General features: G+C 52.7%; 1 protein-coding gene across 1 annotated transcript in view; it reads right to left on the bottom strand.

The window, feature by feature from the left end:
• Window positions 1-5,083: 5,083 nt before the first annotated feature.
• The window catches only part of Tesc (tescalcin), a 38,521-nt gene continuing 22,558 nt past the window's right edge, over window positions 5,084-21,046 (bottom strand). The window contains exons 3-8 of the mRNA XM_008847455.3: window positions 15,928-16,008; window positions 12,493-12,632; window positions 11,007-11,068; window positions 10,795-10,902; window positions 7,577-7,624; window positions 5,084-5,387 (exon numbers count right to left, since the gene is read on the bottom strand). Of these exons, the coding sequence (XP_008845677.1) occupies window positions 5,310-5,387; window positions 7,577-7,624; window positions 10,795-10,902; window positions 11,007-11,068; window positions 12,493-12,632; window positions 15,928-16,008 (517 nt within the window). The 3' untranslated portion in view covers window positions 5,084-5,309. The remainder of the gene's footprint in view (window positions 5,388-7,576; window positions 7,625-10,794; window positions 10,903-11,006; window positions 11,069-12,492; window positions 12,633-15,927; window positions 16,009-21,046) is intronic.

The following is a 21,046-nucleotide window of genomic DNA, read 5'->3' as shown; positions in this document are numbered from 1 at the left end:
ATGGCTCGGGTTTCCTGCTCTGTCAGGGTGCACATTGGTAAGACTTGGGTGGATTTGCCATCCATCATGGCCACTGGTTTGTAGCCCATAGCTGGGAGATTTTTCTCAGAATTACCACAGAGGGAGCCCCCAACATGGCATGGGCATAGTGCGGATTCTGGGGTAAAGTGTCTCAAAGGCCTGTCTGCATACCTGCTATGTCATCTCTTTGGCTGGGCCGTCTGTCTTTTTATGCCACAGTAGCTTTCCTGCTGAGGCCCAGCCAGAAATTCTCGTTTCAAGATGGTCCAGGCTCTGCTCAGCCTTCACCAGCTCACCAGCAGTAGGGTTTTGCTTCATTCTGAAAGGGAAAGACAAGCACCCCAAGATGTAACCTTTGGTCCCCACTCAAGAACTCAGCCCCACTGTGCGAAGGTAGGGCACATCCCATTCGTGTGTTAATGGAAGCACCCTGGAGCCAGTGGCTCAGATTTGAGAGCAGCTTTCCCTGGTGAGGGGTTGACCTTCAGATGACTACTGTGGCTGCTCTTAGGGCAGTCCATGGCAGAGGCTGACAGGGCTGCTGCTTCCCAGTGAGCTTAGAGTAGCAGCTGGAGCAGCAGTGAGCCGATGGCACTGGCCAGCCATGGCACTATGAGCCACACAGCTAGGCCAGATGGTTACCTGGCCACTGTGGCAAGCCTGCGGCAACTTGGCCAGTACTACCTATTAGTGCAGTGGCAGAGTACCTCTTGCTGGCCCCAGCAGATGCCATGTGGGGACCAGCCTGCACTCAGCCTCTGATGGTGCCTGCTGCTCTGTCTACCCTGGGGAGCTGTCTTAACCTGGGAGGGACAGGAGCTCCCTGCCTCTCTCCCCAGCCAAGCCTCTCCTGTGGTGAGTGACCTTCCCTTAGCCCCCACCAGGAGCAATGCCTTCTTTAAGAGGGTGCAGCAGTACACTGCTGTCCATCAGAAGAGTCCTTGAGTGGCACTACTTCCTGTCTGAAAACACGAGTCTTGTCCCTTGCTGGCTTGGAGTCACTGTACCACCACCCTGCTCTCTGCTTTCAGAGTCTAGAGCCCTCCTGGGCTATGTTCATCCGTCATCAGGCCCTGGTGGCACTTGTCCAAACTCTGGGAGAGCTAGAGACAAAGGTTTCCTGCTGCCCTGGGGAGTGGCATGGTTCCAGGCCTGACTTCTCCCAAGGTCATGGCATGCAAGGACAGCCTTCAAGGCAGGTGTTGGTCAAACCCTCACCAAAGTGACCTGTACTTCTGATTCTCCATCCATGAGTAACACAGGACCATTTCTAGCATAGTAGAATTCAGGCCAGTGGGGACAGGTTCAACTGTTTGGGAAAAGACCCAAGGGTAGACCCTCTCCCATTAGCACAGCACTCAGGACTGTGGGCCAGAGCATAACAGAATGGTTTTGTTAAGGTCTTTGTTAAAGTACTTGTTTCCCCCAAGAGGTCAGAATGCAGGCTGTTGTGGTCTTGCTCTGTCCTTTATCCATAATTCATGTGTCATGTGGCTGCAGGTTTCCACCAAACCATTCCTATTAGATTTCCATCACACTGCCCTCTGGTGAACCTACCGGATTAATGTTTGCCTCAAACCAACAAACTCTAAAAAGAGCCAACTTTTTAAGCAGGGCATAGTGATACTCACCTGTAATTTTATAATTGGGAGACTGAGGCAGGAGGATTATAAATTTGAGGCCAGTCTAGGTTACACAGCAAAGCCTTAAGAAACAAAAAGCCACCCTTGCCCCTTGGCCACAGAGCAACCTGGGGCTTGATCCCATTATCAATTTGATTGCGGCAGAAGAGCAGAGAGTTCAAGACTTAGGTGGCTGAGGACCACACCCCACTCCACCTCATAAGCCCTGAAGCCCCCACTTACCAACAACCTTAGTTGGATGTGGTTTCTGATGGATGAATGCTACCCAGCATGCCTGTTTGATTCTGTGCCATACACCTGTCTCGGAACAAATTTCAGCACAAACCCATCACCTGCTTCAGCCAGCCAGTTGAGGCACCTTGTTTGGCTCGTGTTCCCACACAGGGATGAGGGTCTTAGCTGCATTGGGTCAGGGCCTGTGCAGCCAGGTATCCTCCCAGGGCATGCTGGACAAACCCAGAGGTTACAGGAGCCATTCTTGAGCCACCTGCTTCCTCCTTGCTGTGCAGACCACACTACCTAGATGATAAGGCAGTCCCCAGACCTGTACCCAGAGCAGTGGCACACAGTCTTTGTTGGTCAAAGGCCAGCAGCTCCACAGGGTGCCAGGGAATTAGCCTGCCCTCCTTACATGCAGGTTTTTACCAGTTCCTAGCCAGCCTTGATTTCTCCTGACTGCTGCACAGCATGCTGGAAGTTGGGCAGGAGTGCTCCAGGTAAGTTCTGCAGTTCCATGCCTGGGAATGAGACCTAGCCAAGTCCTAGTGATTGTGAACAAATGAGCTTGCTTCCGTGCCTGAAGGACTGCACTCCTGGTGAGTCAATCTCACTTTAATTAGCTGTTTGTATAAGCCATGCCCAGAGCTTCAAAGACATGAGCAAGCCCTCAGCAGGACACACAAGTTAACACATTTGATGCATGCCCATCATGGCCACATCTCCCCAGCTAGATCTTCAGGGTCAGGGGCTGAGGGAAGGTGATTCATTATTTATGAAAACATCTTACATTCATGAACTGCCTTTGTTGAAAAGAACAAAACTGAAGCAAATTGGGAGAGTCTCTGGAAGCCCAGGCCTGCGGTAGGCATGCCAAGGTGCTGGCTGCCTGCTGAGACTGCAGGCCTGCTCCCTCACCACAGCAAAAAGCTCAAGCCAGGTTCCAGATGCTTCATGTGTGAGTCCACCACGACGTCCTGCTGGCTTTCTAGAACCTTTCAGCAGGCAGCCTGGAAGCCAGTAGTTCCCCCAAGTGGCAGGGGGCAACTTTGCCAGGGCTCTCCCCAAAGCTGGCAGGGTTTGTCAGGCTCTAAAGGGGGAAGCAAGGACCCCCCACATCTGCCACTGCCTGCTGCTTCCATCAGAACCTTTGGCAAATTCAGACTGGCATTCAGAAGCAAAGCCCTGGCCGTACCTTCAGACTGCTGTCCTCACTAGTGCTGAGATGGAGCAGGTGGTGATGGGTGGTCCTGCAGCCCAGCATCCATCAGACTGCATCTAGTCTAGCCCTGTCTGTCAGTTACTCAGGACACCCCTCAGCTCCTCATCGGCCTCTGGGGTAGGATGCAGAAACCAGACTAATCGTGTCATATGCACAGTGCACCCCTTACACATCCATCCCTAGTATGGCTTGTTTTGCCGTTAAAATTTGAAACACCAATTGAACCTCGACCTCAGCTGTAGCCTGGGTCTCCCTGTTATGCATCAGTTTTTCTCCTTTTTCCTCATTCATTTTAAATAAGAAAACACCTGTTGAAAATAATTCATCATCTCGGGCACTTTGCTTGGGGACAGCGGCATGAAGGGGACCCACCCAAGTGGCCACCTCACCGTGGAGATACAGTCTGCTACCACTCAGCTGTGAAAGTAACCTCAGGCAGAGGAGGTTACCCAGGCTCCCTCTGAGACCATACCAGGGCAATTCGTCACATTCTGGGAACAAAATTAAAGCAGGAGTCACTCCCCTGGGCAGCAGCTGGGTGGTTATAGTGATAACAGCAGACAGCATTTTCCCATAGCAAACCAAGGGGAATAAAATGTATTGGGTCAGGGAGGTGACTCAGCAAAGGGGCTTGTGTACAAGCCTGCTAAACTGAATTCAATCTCTGGGATCCACATTTTAAAAACGTTAAGGAAAAAAAAAAGAAGCTGGATGCTGTGCACACACCATAATCCCAGCACCCCTACAGTGAGATGGGAGGCAGAGGCAGGAGAATTCCCCAGAAGCTTGTAGGCCAACTAGTCGGAGTATGCAGCAGAAATGACAGAACCGTCCTCAAAGGGCAGAAGGTGAGAATGCACTGTTGAAAGTTGTGCACTGTGGCAGGTGCCACACGCACATCATACACACTAATAAAAAATTTAAATTAACATATATACTTAAGGGCTGGGAAGGTGGCTCAGAAGTTAAGAGCACTTGTTGTGAAATCTGAGGAGCAGTGTTAGGATTATTCCAGCACCTACTTAACAAGCCCGGCATCCCACAAATACCTATAACTCCGGCTCCAAAGAATCTGATACCCTCTTATGGCCTCTATGCAACCCAAGCATACAAAACTTAAAACAAAAACAAAGCATATGCATCTGAATCCACCTACATAACGTGACAAGGATCTGGAAGGACAGCTGCGAGGGGGACACTGTGACTAACTCAGGGAAGGAAGGTGGAGCAGGGCATGAAGACCCCACAGCTACCCTCTGCACCCCTCAAGGCCTTGGGTCATGCAAATGAGATAACGTGGGGTTAAAGCTGACCAACACTCCCAAGCATGCCAATAGTAGTACTTGCCACTTTCCAAGAGAACTTCTGGAGGCTAGAAAGGCACCTCCCAGTGAGTGTCAACAGAGAGAACAAAGTGTTCCATAAGCAAAGCCTGAAACAGGCCGGGAGAACAGACACTGGCAAGCCACGTGCTGTGAGGGGACTCTGTCCAGGGCCCCCGTGGTGCTAGTGGTTGATCCTGCATGGTCACAGGTGGCCTCTGCACCTGCCCATGCTTCAGCTCTGCCGGCTCCACTTGCTGGCCCTCTGCTGACCCACCATTAACCAAGATGAATGGTCTTGGTGTCCAGCCCCTGTCCCCAGCTGTCCTGAAATCCAACGTGGCAGGCAGAGCTGTCTAAATTGCTTACTTGCAGTAGGCACCCTTGTCTCCACTGCTGCCTGTGCTGGGGACTATAGTAGCGGCCCCAGCTGCAGCTCCCCATGCTCGAGCTGATGTCAGCAGCCAGTCAGCCATGCTGAGGAAGCCCCACCATTTCCAGCCCTTCCAGAAGCCTGCCCAGAGCAGAGACTTCATGACTACCTGGGTGAAGACCACAGGTCGATGCCTGGTCCTTCAAGAAAATGGCACATCCTTCCTGCCTGTCACTCTCTGCTTCTCATATTGTGCCACCAAATGGATATTCGGGACAGATACAAACCAGGTTCATTAGCAAACCTTTATTGTCATTAGAGATAAAAACAGCAAAGTCCCACATGCCACGCCCCATGGGAAACGATGCTGGATGAGCATTGATGTTTATGGCTGAGGCTAAGGACTGACCATAGCAAAGGGTGGACCACGGCAAAGAGCCCACCACCATTGCCTTGGCCACACCAGGCTTCTACCACCCCTTGCACAGTGCTCCTCCAAGGGGCAGGATAGGTCAGTGGCAGAGGGCAATGGTCTCCATGTTAAGGAAGCGGACATGCATCTTGGTCTCTATGTCGATCCCCTGCCAGATCTGGAAGGAAGGGAACAGTGTCAGAAGTGTCCTCACCATGGCCTGGCATATGCCTGAGCCTGGTCCTCAGCCTTCTCCCCCACCCTCCTCTACTACTGACAGAGCTACTGTTGGCAAGTGAAAAGCAGAGGCTGTTTCCAGGCTAAGCTGTGAGGAGCCACTCACATCTGTCTTCTTGCTGGCTGATCTGGCGCTGACACCCAGACTCTTCCCGAGATTGTCACAGCAAGTTAGGATGGTGTCCCCTGGAGTCACTATGATTATCACCCCCCACACCACAGGCTCTTCCACTTCTATGCAAATGAAAAGACCCCACTAAGCCCCCATTTCCTCAGTGCAGTGCCAGGATCAGCCCACCATGCTGCCCACTTTGACAGAATGTTGCTGGGAGATGGGCTCAGCTTGGTCCACAGAGAATTGTGTGAACTGTTAGGGGCTGTGCACATGGAAGGTTTCATTAGACAGTTGGCATTAATAACCCACCAGTCTGGTCACTTTCACCTCCCTGGGATAGAGGTCACCTGTGCTCCAAACTCATGCTCAGAAAAATCAGTTTATCCACAATGGTTCTGTCTGGGGCCACATGCTTGGCACTACTGTGGGCTATCGACCCCAGCCAGTTAAGGCCTGCACATTCAGGCCATGAGGCTATTGGCCTACAGGGCAAAGCGCCATCCCCAAACCACATTCTCTCCAGCTCCTTAGCAATTAGGGCACCATGGGGTGGAGACATGTCAGGAGTCAGGATGGGAGCAAGAACAGAGGGACATAGTAGGTGGGTGACTACTACCTCCCTACCACATAGGAACACCTGCAGAGACACAGCCACGAGGCTGGAAGCAGGGAGACTGAGCTCTGTGGGTTCGAGAGTCAGGGAAGCCTTGGACCAGGCTTGCCACTGTCACTGGCTGTAGTACCCCCAGGATCTGCACCTGTCCCGGGCATCCTCAGGGACAAAGAAAGCTCTGCTTCCAGCCCTGTGGCTCTGTTTGGAGTTGGGAAATGTTCTCAAGGAGAGATGTTGGGTTCCATGAAGTTTCTGCTATGTGCTGGGAGGCAGCACAGTTACTAAGGGTCCAAGGGTATACTGGGAGCGGGGAGCTAGTGTATGAGGAACCCTGGGGAAAGTAGCAGAGTTTGTTTGAGATAGGAGTCTTGCTCTATAGCCCAGGCCAGCCTTAACTCAAGATGCTCCTGCCTCAGCCTCCCAGATGCTGGTATTAGTTGTGTGTCCCACTTCTCCTTCCCAATGTTCCAGCTGCCCCCACTGTCCTGCATTGTGTCTCTGGATGAACAGGTCCCAGCACTAGCAAAGCCTGGCCTCCCCCTATCAACCCTGGGACAAAGGGAGCTACTGACCTCTGTCCCCTTCCCCTCTCGGCTGAGGTTGTGCTGCCTGCCTGCAGTCCACCTCCCCAGAGTTGGCAGAGATACAGACTTAGAGGAGAGCACTGTGCCCTGGCTCCATGAGCTAGACCCTGGAGGCCCCAGCCTCATTCCCACATAGGCCCAGCAGAGCCTGCATGCTGCATGACAGGACCCAGAAATCATCTAGGCCCTCTTGTGCCCTGACCTCTTTGTCCACCTTGACTCCCATCTGTTGAAAGACCTTGGAGATGCTATTTGGGCTATTTCTTGACCCATCTTCCAGAAGACTTGGTCATCACAGCACCAGGAGCTGGTCTTAACTCCCAACCCCAGAGTATGTTTATGGTAACAAAGGCCAAGTGTCCACCAGATGGGCTGCAGAATCCATCACAGGAGGAAGGACAGGCAAGAGGGTGCCTTTTTTAAAAATGCCATCAGCCCTCTAGGGAGGTAGGACAGAGCCATGCAGTCTGCCCCAGTCTGCCTGCAGAATACTGGTGTTCATCCAGGTTCAGGAACTTTCTGTACTCTTCCGGAATCCCCACTCCACAGGGACTGCTCCTGGGAAGGGATGCTGGGGTCCCAGGAGGGAGAGAAACTGACTCTCATCTACCTTTTTGCTACTTAAGTCACTGACCACACAGGAATATGACCCTTTCCATAAAACCAGGTGAATCAACAAAAATGGCCTTCAGACCTTAGGAAGGGTCTTGGTATATACTCAGGGACTACTGTGGGTAACAGCCACTGTTCCACAAGGCCCTCAAGGTGCCCTGGAGCCCCTGTGCCCAGCCCCTTCTGTCTTTTTCCCTGACACCCACCTTCAGGAAGTCCTCGAAGGTGATCCCCTCGTACACCTGATCCGGCTCCTGCGAACAAGAGTGTAGACACTGAGTGGCCAGGGACTCGCCTCTCCCCACACCCAGGGCTCAGAGGTAGAGTTACTGAGATACAGTCAGAAGAAGGGGTCATTTGTCTCTAGTCAAGGCTAGTCACTGTGAACCCAAACAGAGGATGCCCCCATAACCTCCCCCAGGAGGATCCAAGAGAGAAAGGGTGGGCTCAGAGGTAGGCTCTCCTTCTCAACACTGCCTACCTCCCGCTGTCCCCAGCAGTCCAGCCACTAAGACACCTCCTGCCACCCTGTGTCTCTCCTCAGCTCCTTGTGCTAAGAGCTATTCCAGGCTAATCTATGCTCATAGCCCACTGGGGCGAGGGGAAGGGGGATGAAGGGCCCTTGGGTCCACTCCTGCGTCATGAGTCACCATGATGATGCCTGGCCCCCAGGGAGGGGGATCAGCATGGCTTCAGTCAGCAGCCTCCCACCTTGGAGCACGTCTGATGAGGCAAATCTCCATTTGTGTCCTTCCTGCCCTAGGGGCCATGCAGGGGCTCCTGACAGTTTGCCTACTGTATATCCAGTCTCCAAAAACCTTCAACACCTGAAGAGGGCCCAGGAAAGGTTTCCGTTGGGTGCTCAGGTACCACTACACTGCCCAGAGTCCTCACGAAACTGTCCTTCACATGGCCATCTAGGGGCCTGTCTACCCGTCTCAGTGTGGGAAAGGGTCAGAAATGTGTAGACAGCCAAGAAAGAAACAGGAAACCCACAAAAAGCAGAAGTGACTGCACATCAGAACACACAAATGTCTGTGTCCCAGACCATCACAGCCCCGCCTCTGCCCTCTAGACATGGGTCAGCACCGAGGGCATGAGGCCATGTCCACTCAAGGCCATCTTGTGTAACTAAGCAGTTGGAGAGCTGGACAGGAGCTTAGTGGTACAGCATGTGCTTAGCATGCACAGAACACTGTGTTAAGTCCCCCACACCAAAACTAAAAGTAACCAACCAAAAAACCCTCAAAGACACACAAGTTGCATGTCTGTCTGCATGTGTAGGAAAACACTCCCAAGAGCAGCTCCCTCTGCATGACAGGGCGTGGGGTGGCTGCCAAGAGCTTGGAGAGGATGGGGCCTTTCAACCTCTGCAAAGGCCTGAATATAAACACAAGTGTGGGCCACGGCCAGGCATGTCCCGGGTCCCTTCCTGGTGACATGACCAACACTGGTCACTCATGATATCACCCAAGGGGCCTCTGTCCTCATGTCCACCTTACAGAGGAGGCTGCAGGGCACAGGCCAGCCTGCTTTGTCTGCCAGGAAGAACAAGCCTATGCAGGTTGCTTCGGAGCAAGGGTTCTATGCCCTTTTGGGTTTCTTCATTTCTTAAAACATTTAATGAAAGCCTCCAGTTCTCCATCGGCCTCGGTCTGCCCTGTCCCCGAGTTCTTTCCTTCCTGTTCTTCCCTCTTATGGGCAGAGAGAAGTAGCCACCCTGGAGCACCTCAGCTCCCAGGCCAGCTGAGGGGAGCTAATTATAGACTCGGCCCTACTGCCTGGGAGTAGGCAGGAGGAGGCTGATGGCAAGGACAGAGGGTCAGGGGTGGGGGCCCCCAGGATGAAGCCCAGCCCAGGAGCCCTACCTCCAGCCACCAGATCCCTACACAGATATGACCTACATGTCTTAGGAGTTGTACTTAGGAGAGAAGTCACTACCCCAGTGACTCTGGATGTCCATCAAAGCGAGGATGGTGGCTTGCTAGTCTTCAGTGGGCAGCGTGGTCAGAGATGTTAAGCATCCTTGGAGGCCATTGGCATTAAGCAGCTGTGGCTGCTCTGACACCCAGCTTAGCTTCAGAGCTGGGTCTGTGTTGATCTGGCCTATATACAGTGTGCTCCTCACACAGAGGGCCCATAGGTACACACACATGCCAGGGTAGAGGCCCTGTCTCCACTGACTGGGGACCTCATTGGGGAAGCCAAGCCTCCAGGAGAGGACTCTGCTTCTGAGGCTGAGTGGATTCTATGCAGCTCAGCAGGCACCAGCTGCCAACAATTTTACTACACCCAAATTAAGAAAACTCTCCAATTGAAAGTGGAGTGGGACAGGGAGCAATTTGGAGAAGAATGTAATTAAACAAAATGGGTGTTTGGCTCCATAACTGGGGAGGAGGGGGATCCCCGCTCTCTCCACCAGGCCACAGCCCTTCCCTAAGGGGGTTCACATGCTGAGTGTGGTGGTTTCACCAGAGCCAGCTGCCTCTGTGAGAGAAGCAGACACATAAATACAAGGCAGGAGGAGGGCAGCCATGACCTGGGTTTGGGGGATGGGGCTCTGTCCCTCCATGACAGCCCTGGAGTGCAGAGGGCAGATACAGCATGGGACCACTTCCACCTGGGGTTGTGTGTGTCTAAACCCTACACTGCCACTCTCAATACATGGGTGCAAAGAGGTCAGAACTTCTAAGGGACCACCCATGGATGTGGATGCCTTCCTAACAAGTGATCCCCAGAGGCTGCACCCGACCCTACAAGAGGGAGTCCAGTACAGGAAAGACCACAAACTTCACAGAAACTTTGTGCTCCCTGAGTCTGTTTTCCCAGCAATATAATGAAGCAAAAGCTTGACGAAATGATGTGCACTGGAAGCCAAGGCCCTGCATCTCTATCATTCCCTCATAGGCCCTACCTCAGCTTCTCAGATGACCCATACCAAATGATCTCCACAGCCCAAAAGGAAAATTCCAGGCCCACCAGGTCTCAAGGTCAGAGGCCACCTGAATTGCTTATGAAAAAAGCAATGTGCTTGTGGCACCCATGCCTTTGCTGGCCAGGCCCAGCACTGCCTAGGGCTGTCCAGCAGAGCCCAAGAGACTGGAGAACACTGTGGGATCACTTGGTCCCCAAGCCCAGGGCCTTGAGCTCTACCTCTCTGCATCACATGGCTTTCTAGGACCTTCCAGATCCACAGTCTCCAGGGGCAGAAAGAACCTGGAGAGGTTCTGAGCACTGATTCATACTCAGTCCTGGTTAGAGTAGCAAGCAGGACATGCAGAGCCTCTGCCCAGTGACCTTCTCGAAGCAGACTACAACCAGAGGAAAGGCACTGTGTACCTATCTGGAGAGTCATAGGTACAGGGGTCAGCTGGTGACCTCTCACCTCCCTGACCTTCCCTCTGTCCACGCCAAGGGCACTCACCATCTGCCCCACACACACACTGGCCGCCTCCATCATGGCTCCATCTGCAATGGATCGAGCCGACTCCTTTTCAATATGAGGGTTTCCAGAGAGCAGCTCCTCCACCACCTGTGGGATGGAGAAGAGATACTCGGTGACCTTGGGCCTCCATAACAATCCAAGAAGTGGGGGGTGCCAGGAGCCTGGGGCAGGGCCAAAGGAGCATACTTTACATTTCGATATTCTTCCAGGGTGATGCGCCCATCGCTGTCCGAGTCGTACATGTGGAACAGAACTGGGGACAGTAGAGGAGATAAGAGCCCCATTAGGCAAAGCCAGGAGTGAAGTGTGGGTCCATTGCTCCCCTGGACTCCTGCTGTGAAAACTGCAGCAAACTGAACACAAGACATTATGGCAAGACTTGAATGCCAAAGCCTTAAGGGTTAAGGGCACCAGGTACAGGCCCTAACTGACCTCTGCCTAGTGGGACAACCCTGAGAAAGAGGCTGCTCTGAACTTCAGTTTCCTTATCTACCTCATGAGTAAGCTAGAGCTGGAGTCAGGGCCCACCATCCCTGCTACACTTCAAACATGGGTGACAGGATTGAGAGTCTCGTTAGCATGAAGCCAACTGGGTATAATTTCAAAATGCCATGTCCCAGGCTACCCTGCCCACATCCTGCTCCCTGGCTGGTCCTACATAATCCTGAGGGCTTAGTGGAGCTAGATGTTTCCCTCTACCTTGGCATCAGCAGGGCAGAAATAGGCTACCAAGTGGCTGCCCCCAGACAGCCTTAACTCTCTGACGCACTCCACCCTGGTGTCAGGAACCAATGCCCAGCACTGTACAGGGCACTTCTCAGTCAACGTGTCCTTCCCTGACCCCAAGAGCTCGGGACTGTTTGGCTCCACTTCCCAGATGGATGTTCAAGGCTCATACAAGGTAAGACCATGGTCCAGAAAACATGCTTGGACCTGTGTCCATCTGATTCCAGGACCCGCATCCCAGAGCAAACAGGACACTGGGTAGACAGTGGATGTCCCCCTGATCAGAGTGACATAGGAGGCCGTCTGGCTGTTCCCACCAGCCCTCATCCATACTTGAGAGCTAAACATAGCAGAGTGTACTGAGCCCAGGAAGGTGGGAGGGATGTCAGGAGTCATGGAAAAGTCCACAGGGAAAAAGGAGATGTGACTTGGGCCACTGCTTAGACTTGGGTCACTGGAGCCGTTGTCCAGCCAGGATGGTGACTCCATACCTGCACACCAGAGCCTGTGACCAGTGGAGGGTCTCAAGAGGACTGGTTATGAACTGTGCTCAAAGCAAGCCAGCAGGTGTGGACCTAGACTCGGGTTCACCTTGCCTGTTGGAAGGTTCTATCTGTGAGAGTCCTCAGTCCCACAACCCCCCATGTTTGCAATCAGCACACTGTGACCAGGTCAAGATCACACAGCACTGAGTGGAGAGGCTCCACTGGAACTCAGGAAACTCTACCCCACAAGCCTCATGCTGAAAGCCAGAAACTGCTGGATTGTTAGGAAGCTGCCACAAAGGTGCAACTTAGGGGCAGGGACACAAAGCGTCACCATGACGACAGTGCTACAAGGATGCAGGCTTGTCCCCACCCTTTCCCTTCCCATGTGGCCCAGCCTCCTGCTGCATTGGAGCCCCACATCCTGAGGACTTGGGGGAGCCCCAGGCAGGAACTCAGCACGCACATCTCAATTTCTCCTTTCGGGACAGTTCCACCTGCTCCTCTCCCAGGGTGGTGTCAATGGGCCGGAAGTAGGACATGATGGTCAGGAAGTCCTCAAAGTTGATCTCATCAGCTAGGCCACTGGGCCCCTTGCGCAGGTTCCTAAGGGGAAGCAAGGGAGTTCTGTTAATCAGCTAAACAGTGTCTCATGGACCTGCAAGATGGCTCAGTGGGTAAAAGGTACTTGCCTTTTTATTTTTTTATAATCTTTTAAAAAATATTTTATTTTTTTATTTTATGTGTATGAGTATATTGCCTACATGTATATAAGTGCACCTGTGTCATGCAGTACCCACAGAGGTCAGAAGAGAATGTCAGATCATCTGGAACTGGAGTTATGGACTGTTGTTAGTCACCGTATAGGTGTTGGGAATTGAACCCAGGTCCTCTACAAGAGCAGCCAGTGCTCTTAACCATTGAGCTATCTCCAAGCCCACTTACTGCAGTCTTGACAACCTGAATTCAACCCCTGGGACCCACATAGCGGAAAGAGAACCAACTCCCACAAGTTGTCCTCTGACCTCCACACCTATGCTGCGGTATGTGTGTGCACATGCATACATACTCAAAATAAAGAAATGTAATTTTAAAATTATCAAAAGTATTCTTGTCTTTCCACTACCAACAGTTGATGGACAGCGGCCCTGCTGGATACACACTAAGCCTTGGGCCCTGTACCCCAAGATCCTGATTCATGGTTGCCCAAGAGAGGAAATCCACAGCTCTTACAGAGCTTCCCATGGGGTATGAGGAGAAATCAAATAATTGTCAATGAGGGCTGGAGGAGGGACACATGGCTGGATTATGGTGCACTTGTATTTGGGGAAACTGAGGTGCCAAGAAATTCAGTAACTCACCCAGGGTCTGTTCCTGATGCTTGCCTTTGTTGTGGGGGTCAGCAAATGACTACAACCCACAGGCAGCCAGAGTGACCTATATCAAGTACAGGGCTGATTCACCTGCCCCCTCACCTCAAAAGCTACCATCCCCGCTCTGCTCTGAGGTTCACATGAGACCCTGTTGATCCACAGACCCTGCCTCCCACACCTTTGTGTGCCCAGTCTGTCTGTGCTCCCGCCAGGCTTAGTCTCTGCCACTCTTGTTTCCAGGGTGCCACAGCACCTTTGCACGTGCAGCTCCATTTGCCTGGAGCACCTTCTACCCCTGCTTTGTCCACTTGGTCATTTTCCTCAGGCTTGCCCCACACAGGCCCTGAAAAGCCTCTGCATCTTCTGGGCAGTCTGAGGACTCCCCCTACCATCAGGAACAATCATAGTTCCTGGTGAGGCTCAGGGAGGCTCTTTGACTTCCCCAAGGCCTCACAGTCCCCGCAGGAACAGAGCTGGGTAGAATGAGCTTCTGTAGCCCAAACCCAGCAGGAGCTTTCACACACCTGCCCCTTCCTGCCCTGTCTGCCCACCTCCTCCCTGCTTCTATTCCAGCTCTGTAGATATTGGGAGTGACCAGTGTCTGGCCTGGCATGCTTATCACACTTACCACACAGCCTCGGGCACAGTGAGCCCCTGCTGTGATCCCTAGACTCTTTCAACTCATCACTGAACCATGAGCTCTCACCTCAGCATGCCCTCCCAGCAAGCCTGGGAGCAGTGTGACTGCCACCTCAACTCCTACATGAGGAGCAGCTGCCAAGAAGGCCCCCAATAGACGTCCTGTCTCCCGGTACCCAGGCCCCGGGACCATCCCTTCTCAAGTGTGGGGCAAAGAATCAGGCAGCTATGGGACGTCTCTTCTGAGATTACAGAGCACTGCAGCTTCCATCTGGTGTGCCCCCACCCTCTTCCTCTCCCTCAGACAGTTCACTCTGAGGAAGCTGTAGCCATTCTGGGAGCAGCCCTGAGCAGTGGGCAGCCCCGTACAGTGGGCAGCCATATGCAGTGGGTAGCCCTGGGCAGTGAGCAGTGGGATGCCTCCAGTGATCAATGACAGTGAGCTTGGTGACTGTGTTAGTCACTTTGCATCGTTGTGACAAAATACCTGACATAAATAACTTAAAGGGAAGAAAGTTTATTTTGGCTGCTGGTTTCAGAGGCCTCAGTTCATTGTCCATGGCTTCAGGCCTAGACAAGGCAGCCCATCATGGCATGGCAGAGGAAAGCTACTCACCTCATGGCAGCCAGGAAGCAGAGGCAGGAAGGAGCCAGGGAAAGGGTATAGTCTTCAAGAACACATCACCAGGGACCTGGCTTCTCCAACTCAGCCCCTAGTCTAGCTTAACCATCTCCCAATAAATAATGTTATCAAATGGCAAACTGTCAGTGCATTTGTTGGCTGAAGAGGTCAGAGCCCTCATCATCCAATTAGCTCTCAAGAGCCCCACCAGCTGAGGACCACAACTTCAATACACAGCCTGGGATATTTCCTATCAAAATCCAAGTGACAACAGAGCCACACCAGAAGAGCTGAACATGAGATCTCCCATCCCAGCTGTGGCCACATGCCCAGCTGAGCCAGAGCCCCAGTGTATTTGGGCCTGGATCCCCAACCTACACAGGCCACGAGAGGGTGAATGCTGGGTTTGGGGCTGGGGCGGAGTCCACTGGGAGGGAAACACAGAGGAAATGTGGAAAACAAGGTTCAGTGAGTAAAGTGCTTGCCAGGGAAGCATAAGGACTGGAGTTTGCTCCCCACCCCCCCCCCCCCCCATTAAAAAAGCTGGGGGGGGAGCTAGAGAGATGACTTAGCAGTTAAGAACACCAGCTCCTCTTCCAGAGGACCCAGGTTCAGTTCCTAGCACCCACATGGTGGCTAACAACTGTCCTTAACTCCAGTTCCGGAGGATCTGATGCCCTCTCTGACCCTTCCAGACATTGCACACACATAGTGCACCTGTATACATACATGCAGGCTAAATACTCTATACATAAAATACAAATAAAATATTCTTTAAAATTGTAATAAATCCTTTTTAAAAAGTAAAAGCTGCATGTACTGCTGTGTGCTTGTAATTCCAGTACTGGGGAGGCAGAGGCAGGAGGATCCCTGAAGCTCACTGGCCAGCCTTGCGAAATCAACAAGCTCCAGGTCAGTGTGAGAGATCTTTTCTCAAAAAGCAAGGTGGATGACACCTGAGGAATGACAGCCAAGGTTGTCCTCTGGCTTCATCCCCCATCTCTCTCTCTCTCTCTCTCTCTCTCTCTCTCTCTCTGTCACACACACACACACACACACACACAAACGTAAAAAACAAAATCAAAACACCTCCTAAGTGTGGGGTCATTTGTTACACAGCCAGCAATGACTCACACAGGAATTGAGATAGCCCAGGCAAGCTATCCAAAGCCATCCAAGACTGTCTGGCCCCCAAACCCAGCCCAACCCTGCCCAAGCACAAGCTCAAGGTGGCCCACCTCAGGCCCACCCAGGGGAAGGAGCGCACCTGTTATCAAAGAAGGCACGGACAATCTTGGATCGGATTGGGTTGAGCTCCAGGTCAGGAACATTGTTGAAGTTCTCCTTGCTGCATTCCATGAGGCACAGGAGAGGGGGACAGGAGAGAGCAGGCATCAGCGACTCCCACTGCACACACCAGGTGGCGTCACTTTATCCCTGACAGCCCCCACCCGTTGGGAAACAGTGCAGAGTCAGGAGAGCTGGAACATGTATCTATGTGTCCCTCCCCCTGCCTGAGATGGGGTGAGGCTGGGGGTATTGGGGGACAATGATACTTTGGGGGACCTGGGAATAACCTGGATGCTCATGCTGAGCAGGCCACAGAGACAAGATCTTCAGAAGCCTGTGAGAAGTTGCTCTGGGCTCCCAGCAATAGGATACTGGCCTGAAGGGCCTCAAAAATACATACCATCTGAGCAGCTCATGACCTGACATGGCTCTCAGCACCTGCCCAAGGGAAGCAAGCACCCACAGGTGGCCTCCACAGGAGCAGGGTCATAACTACACAGGAGGCCAGCCAAATGCTTAGGTAAATGGTCAGCTGAACTGTGGTCTGTCCACACAGTATAATATAATGCAGCCAGGAAGACAACCAGGGCACTGGTGTGAGCTACAGCAAAACAAGCCCTGAAGATATGACTCTGATGAGAAGTCACCAGCCAAAAGGTTATATCACAACTCCATTTAAATAACACATCCAGAACAGGCCAAGCCACTGAGGCAGAAAGCACAGGAGAGGGGGCTAGGGGAGGGACACAGGTGGAAAATGACAGCTAAGGGGCTGGACTTCTCTTGGACGATAGAAATCTTTTGGATGCCCAGCTCTGTAGGATGCTAAGCCACACATGTGTATTTTAAGAAGTGAACTATAAGGTGTGGGGGTTTATTTCAGTAAAGATGTAAAATCCGTTACTAGCTACAGGCCTGGGTACACACACAGGCCTGTATCTCAGCCACCTGCCCTCCTGCAGGAGCAACATAGTCTGTTCCAAAGCAGTGACCTTGGGAGGGAGCCAGAGCATGACCCAGGAGTCCAGGGGACCAGGAAGCATGCAGTAGGGGGATATCATTAAAATGAGGACATCGCAGAAGAGAAGTGACTGTGACCAGAAGAAACCAGTGCTAGAGACTGAGGCTGTTTGAATTGGGAGGTTCTATAAACAGTCCCTTTCCCTGTCTTCATCTTACAAGAGAGGAACATCAGGCTCCAGAGACATAAGCAGGACCAGGTGAGCAGATCTCTCCTGTCCTCTCCACCTCTGAGCAGCTTCCTGCCCCTCCCTCCTGGCTGGGCTGGTGGCAGCTGGCCAAACTGGAGCCAGCGACTGCATACAGCCACACTTTACAATAAACAGAGCCCAGTCTGGAGAAAGGACATACACTTGGGACAGTTGTCCCATAGTGATGGGTGACACTATATAACAACAACAAAAAAATAATGGATGGGGGCAGCAAGATGGCTCAGTGGGTAACGGCGCTTGCCATGCTTGAGCCCCAGAGCCCACATAAAGGGGGAAGAAGAGAACCAACTCCACAAAGTTGTCCTCTGACCTCCACAAGTTCTCTCAAATACACAGTAACAATTTTTAATGTTTTTAACTTTATTTTTATTTTATGTGTATGAGTGTTACACCTGCATATGTATAAGTGCACCCATGTCATGCAGAGCCCACAGAGGACAGACGAGGGTGTTGGATTCCCTGGAACTGGAGTTATGGACGGTTGTTAACCACTATATGGGTGCTGGGATACCAACCCTGGTCTTCTGCAAGAACATCCAGCGCTCTTAAGCACTGATTCATTTCTCCAGACCAATAACAATTTTTTTAAGGAATTAAAAAGTGGATGCTGTGGGGCATACCTGCAGTCCCAGCTATGGGGGAAGTGAGCCCTGAGTGCCTGAGCCTAGGACGTCCAGGCCAGCCTGGGAAACATAGCAAGACCCTGTCTCAAAAACTCAACACAGCAGCACAGTAGCATGTGCCTAGAATCATAGCATGGGACAGGCTGAGGCAGGAGGATCACAACTTAAAGGCCAGCCTGCGCTACATAGACTAAAGAAAACCAACCAGAGGACTGAGGCAAGTACACAGGCCGCCAAGTGAGTCTCAAAATTATGACGCTGAAGACAGAAGTCAGGCACACAGGCCGCGTTCTAGATTCCTTTTGTGTGACATTCTGAAGGGGCCCTCAGAGAGACAGGCCTGGTTTCCAGGGTGATGGGGGAGATGGTGGGGACAGGGCTTTTTGAGATGCCTAACATGATGGAACACCCTAAACGGCTGGATGGATATGTAAACTAGATCTCTGAGGCTTTTGAAACGTTCCCCCTAAACTCTTTAAAGCAAAAGGAACCAGGGCACCAGTGACTTGTTTCCATGGAGCCTCTGCAGTCAGTCACGATAATGGCTAATCACCCTTGTGATGACAACCAGGAGGGGACAGGGATCTTCTAGGCTCAGGCACACAAGGGTCTTGTCCTTTACAGTTGTCTCTGACATCTGAGCTTGGTCAGATCTCACTGTGCTGGGACAAGGCGGTCCTCCCTCCCCTAGTTAGCTGCAGGCAACCAGAGGAGGAAGCAAAAGAAACCGGAGCCCTAGATGGAGAAGGAGTCAAGGTTACCAGGGGAGACAATCGGATTATAAGTCTGTAGCGGTCAGAGGACAGTAAGCAGCTTGGTCTCAGTCACCCCGTGAGTGGTGTCACCTACGCTGCAAGCTTTACCTGGGGAACATCTGACAGAATGGGGGTGGCACAGAGAGGACCAGCCACCTGCCCAGTCTTAGCCAGCTGTGCAGTGGGGCGACCCACTAGAGTCCCAGCAGAGCAAAGCCACACTCAACCCCCAGCACTGCACTGCTCTGTGCTCCTTGCCTCCCAAAGTCCTGGTCCCTGACCAAGAGAGGGACCATATGAGCTGGAGGGAATAAGGGGGACAAACCAGACACAACCTGCAGCCAGTTGGCACCTGGGAGGCATGTAAGCCCTGGGACCTGAGTTTGCTAACTGGGGTCTTATCTGCAGCTGACCTCCCTCAGCCTCGGTCTCTTACCTGCAAGGTGGGCACACACTGAAATTTGCTGAGCAGCAAAGGGCAGGGCTCTAGAATCAGTGTGGAATCCTGCCCTGCTCTGTTGTGCTGCCTCTAACAAGTAGCATCTCTCTGAGTCAAAGTCTGTTCCTCAAGCAGCCGGAAGCTCGCTCCAGGAAATGCTGCATGCAGCCAACAGCGACCCTGTCAACGGAGATTTTCTGCCTGTCCTCAGTGCCTTGCACAGCCATGCACAGGTGCTCGGTTAAGTGTACCAGCAACTGAGCCTGAGGCAGGCTGGGACAGGCAGGGATGTCTGCTCTTCTATGGGTCCTGACAGCTGCCCAGGTTCCTTCCCTGGGTCCACCGTCTAGAAGGGACCCCCAGGGGTAGGAGAAGACAGAGAAAGGGGACAAGAAAGAAGAAGGAGGGAGACAGAAGGGGAGGGGAAGTAGCATGCAAATCCCTGTGCCCGGAGAAGGGAACACAGCCCAAGACGCTGGCCCCGAGCAGTGAGATGAACACATCTGTGCTGGACAGCTTTAGTTCTCAACTTGACACACCTGGGTAGAAGGAGCCTCAACTGGGGAATTGCGTCCATTAGACTGGCCTGTGGCCATGTCTCTGGGACATCTTCTTGATTGTTAAGTAATGTGGGAGGGCCCGGCCCACTGTGGGCAGTGTCACCCCTGGGCAGGTTGTTCTGTATTGTATAAGAAATCAGGCTGTGCCTGGGCCAGAGGAGCAAGCCAGGAAGCAGCATTCCTCCATGGCCTGTGCTCCAGTTCCTGCCTCCAGGTTCCTGTCCTGAGTTCCTACCTCGGGCTCCCCGATGAACTGGGACCCGAGAGATGTAAGATAAAATAAACCCTTTCCTCCCCAAGTTGGTATTGGCCAGAGTGTTTTGTCACAGCAATAGAAAAGAAACTAGAACAACATCCATCTGGACATGGTGTTCCCCAGCCCTGGCTGCAGGGCCCCCAGCAGGTCTGCGCAGATGTCCTCGAAGCCACATCGCCCTCGCTCTCTGTCTCTCAGGCACCTGCCAAGCCCCACACTCCTACCTACCTCCCCTTACCACCTACTTGGTGCCTCCGTTTCTGCATCTGTGAGAGGGGTCCAGGGTTAACCCTTCCCAGCATATGGGTGGGACGGGGCGAAGTGCAGAGGCAGCGGCTGCTGACCCAGGCTCTGCCCTCCATAGCACAGTCTTGGGTGAGAGCATGCTCACCTCAAACCTCAGATTTCCCAGCTGTAAGGTGGGGGCTGTGGGAATATGGAGGGAGATGAGAAGATGGAATGAGGAAAACTTGTAAGGTGCTCATGGGGCTGCGTGGATGGGGTGAGCTCTAGTTTCCACACAATGCTGGCTCAAGCACACAGGGTCAACCCAGGGGTCCGGAGGCTGAGGCAAGAGGATTGTGAAGTTTGAGACCAGCCTGGGCTATTAAGCAAGTTAGAGGCCAGCCTGGGTGACTTAGCTAGGCTCTGTCAAAAGAGAAAAGGGGCTGGGGTGTAGCTCAGTGGCAGCATGCTGATGAGGCCTTGGGTTCCATCAGTGGGAGGGAGGAGGGAGAAGGACATAGGGAGGGAGACTGCTTCCCACCAAGGTACTGGCCAGCTCAGGCTGTGATGTGGAACCTGTGGTCTGGAAGTGACTGCTCACAGGAAGTAGGTCTAGCCATCCAGTGCCCAGGGACCCCTGACACCTGCCGGCCCCGCAAGCTGAAAAAGAGGTCAGGCCTGGAGCCCAGAGCCAGGCCAGGCTAAGTAGAGCCTGTTAAGGATTACTGCCAGTCACCCTGGTCCTCGCTGGACTGGTCCAACCAGCTCAGCTCAACTGGGGAACCAGGCTGGTAGCAGCCCTTGGGATGGAGCTGCCCTAGGGATCAGCGGGGAATGGGGCATTCTAGAAGGCTCCAGGGGACACCCACTCTTCTAGTTACTTTTTCTGTTTCTGTGACAAACACTGTAACCAAAACCAACTTGGGAAGGAAAGGGTCTGTTGCATCTTACAAGTGACAGCTCATCACTGAGGGAAGTCAGCCAGGAACTCAGGGCAGGAACCTGG

This window comes from Nannospalax galili, unplaced genomic scaffold (assembly GCF_000622305.1).
Source record: "Nannospalax galili isolate Female #2095 unplaced genomic scaffold, S.galili_v1.0 scaffold120, whole genome shotgun sequence".
NCBI lineage: Eukaryota > Metazoa > Chordata > Mammalia > Rodentia > Spalacidae > Nannospalax > Nannospalax galili.
This window is presented reverse-complemented; position numbering and strand designations above follow the sequence as displayed.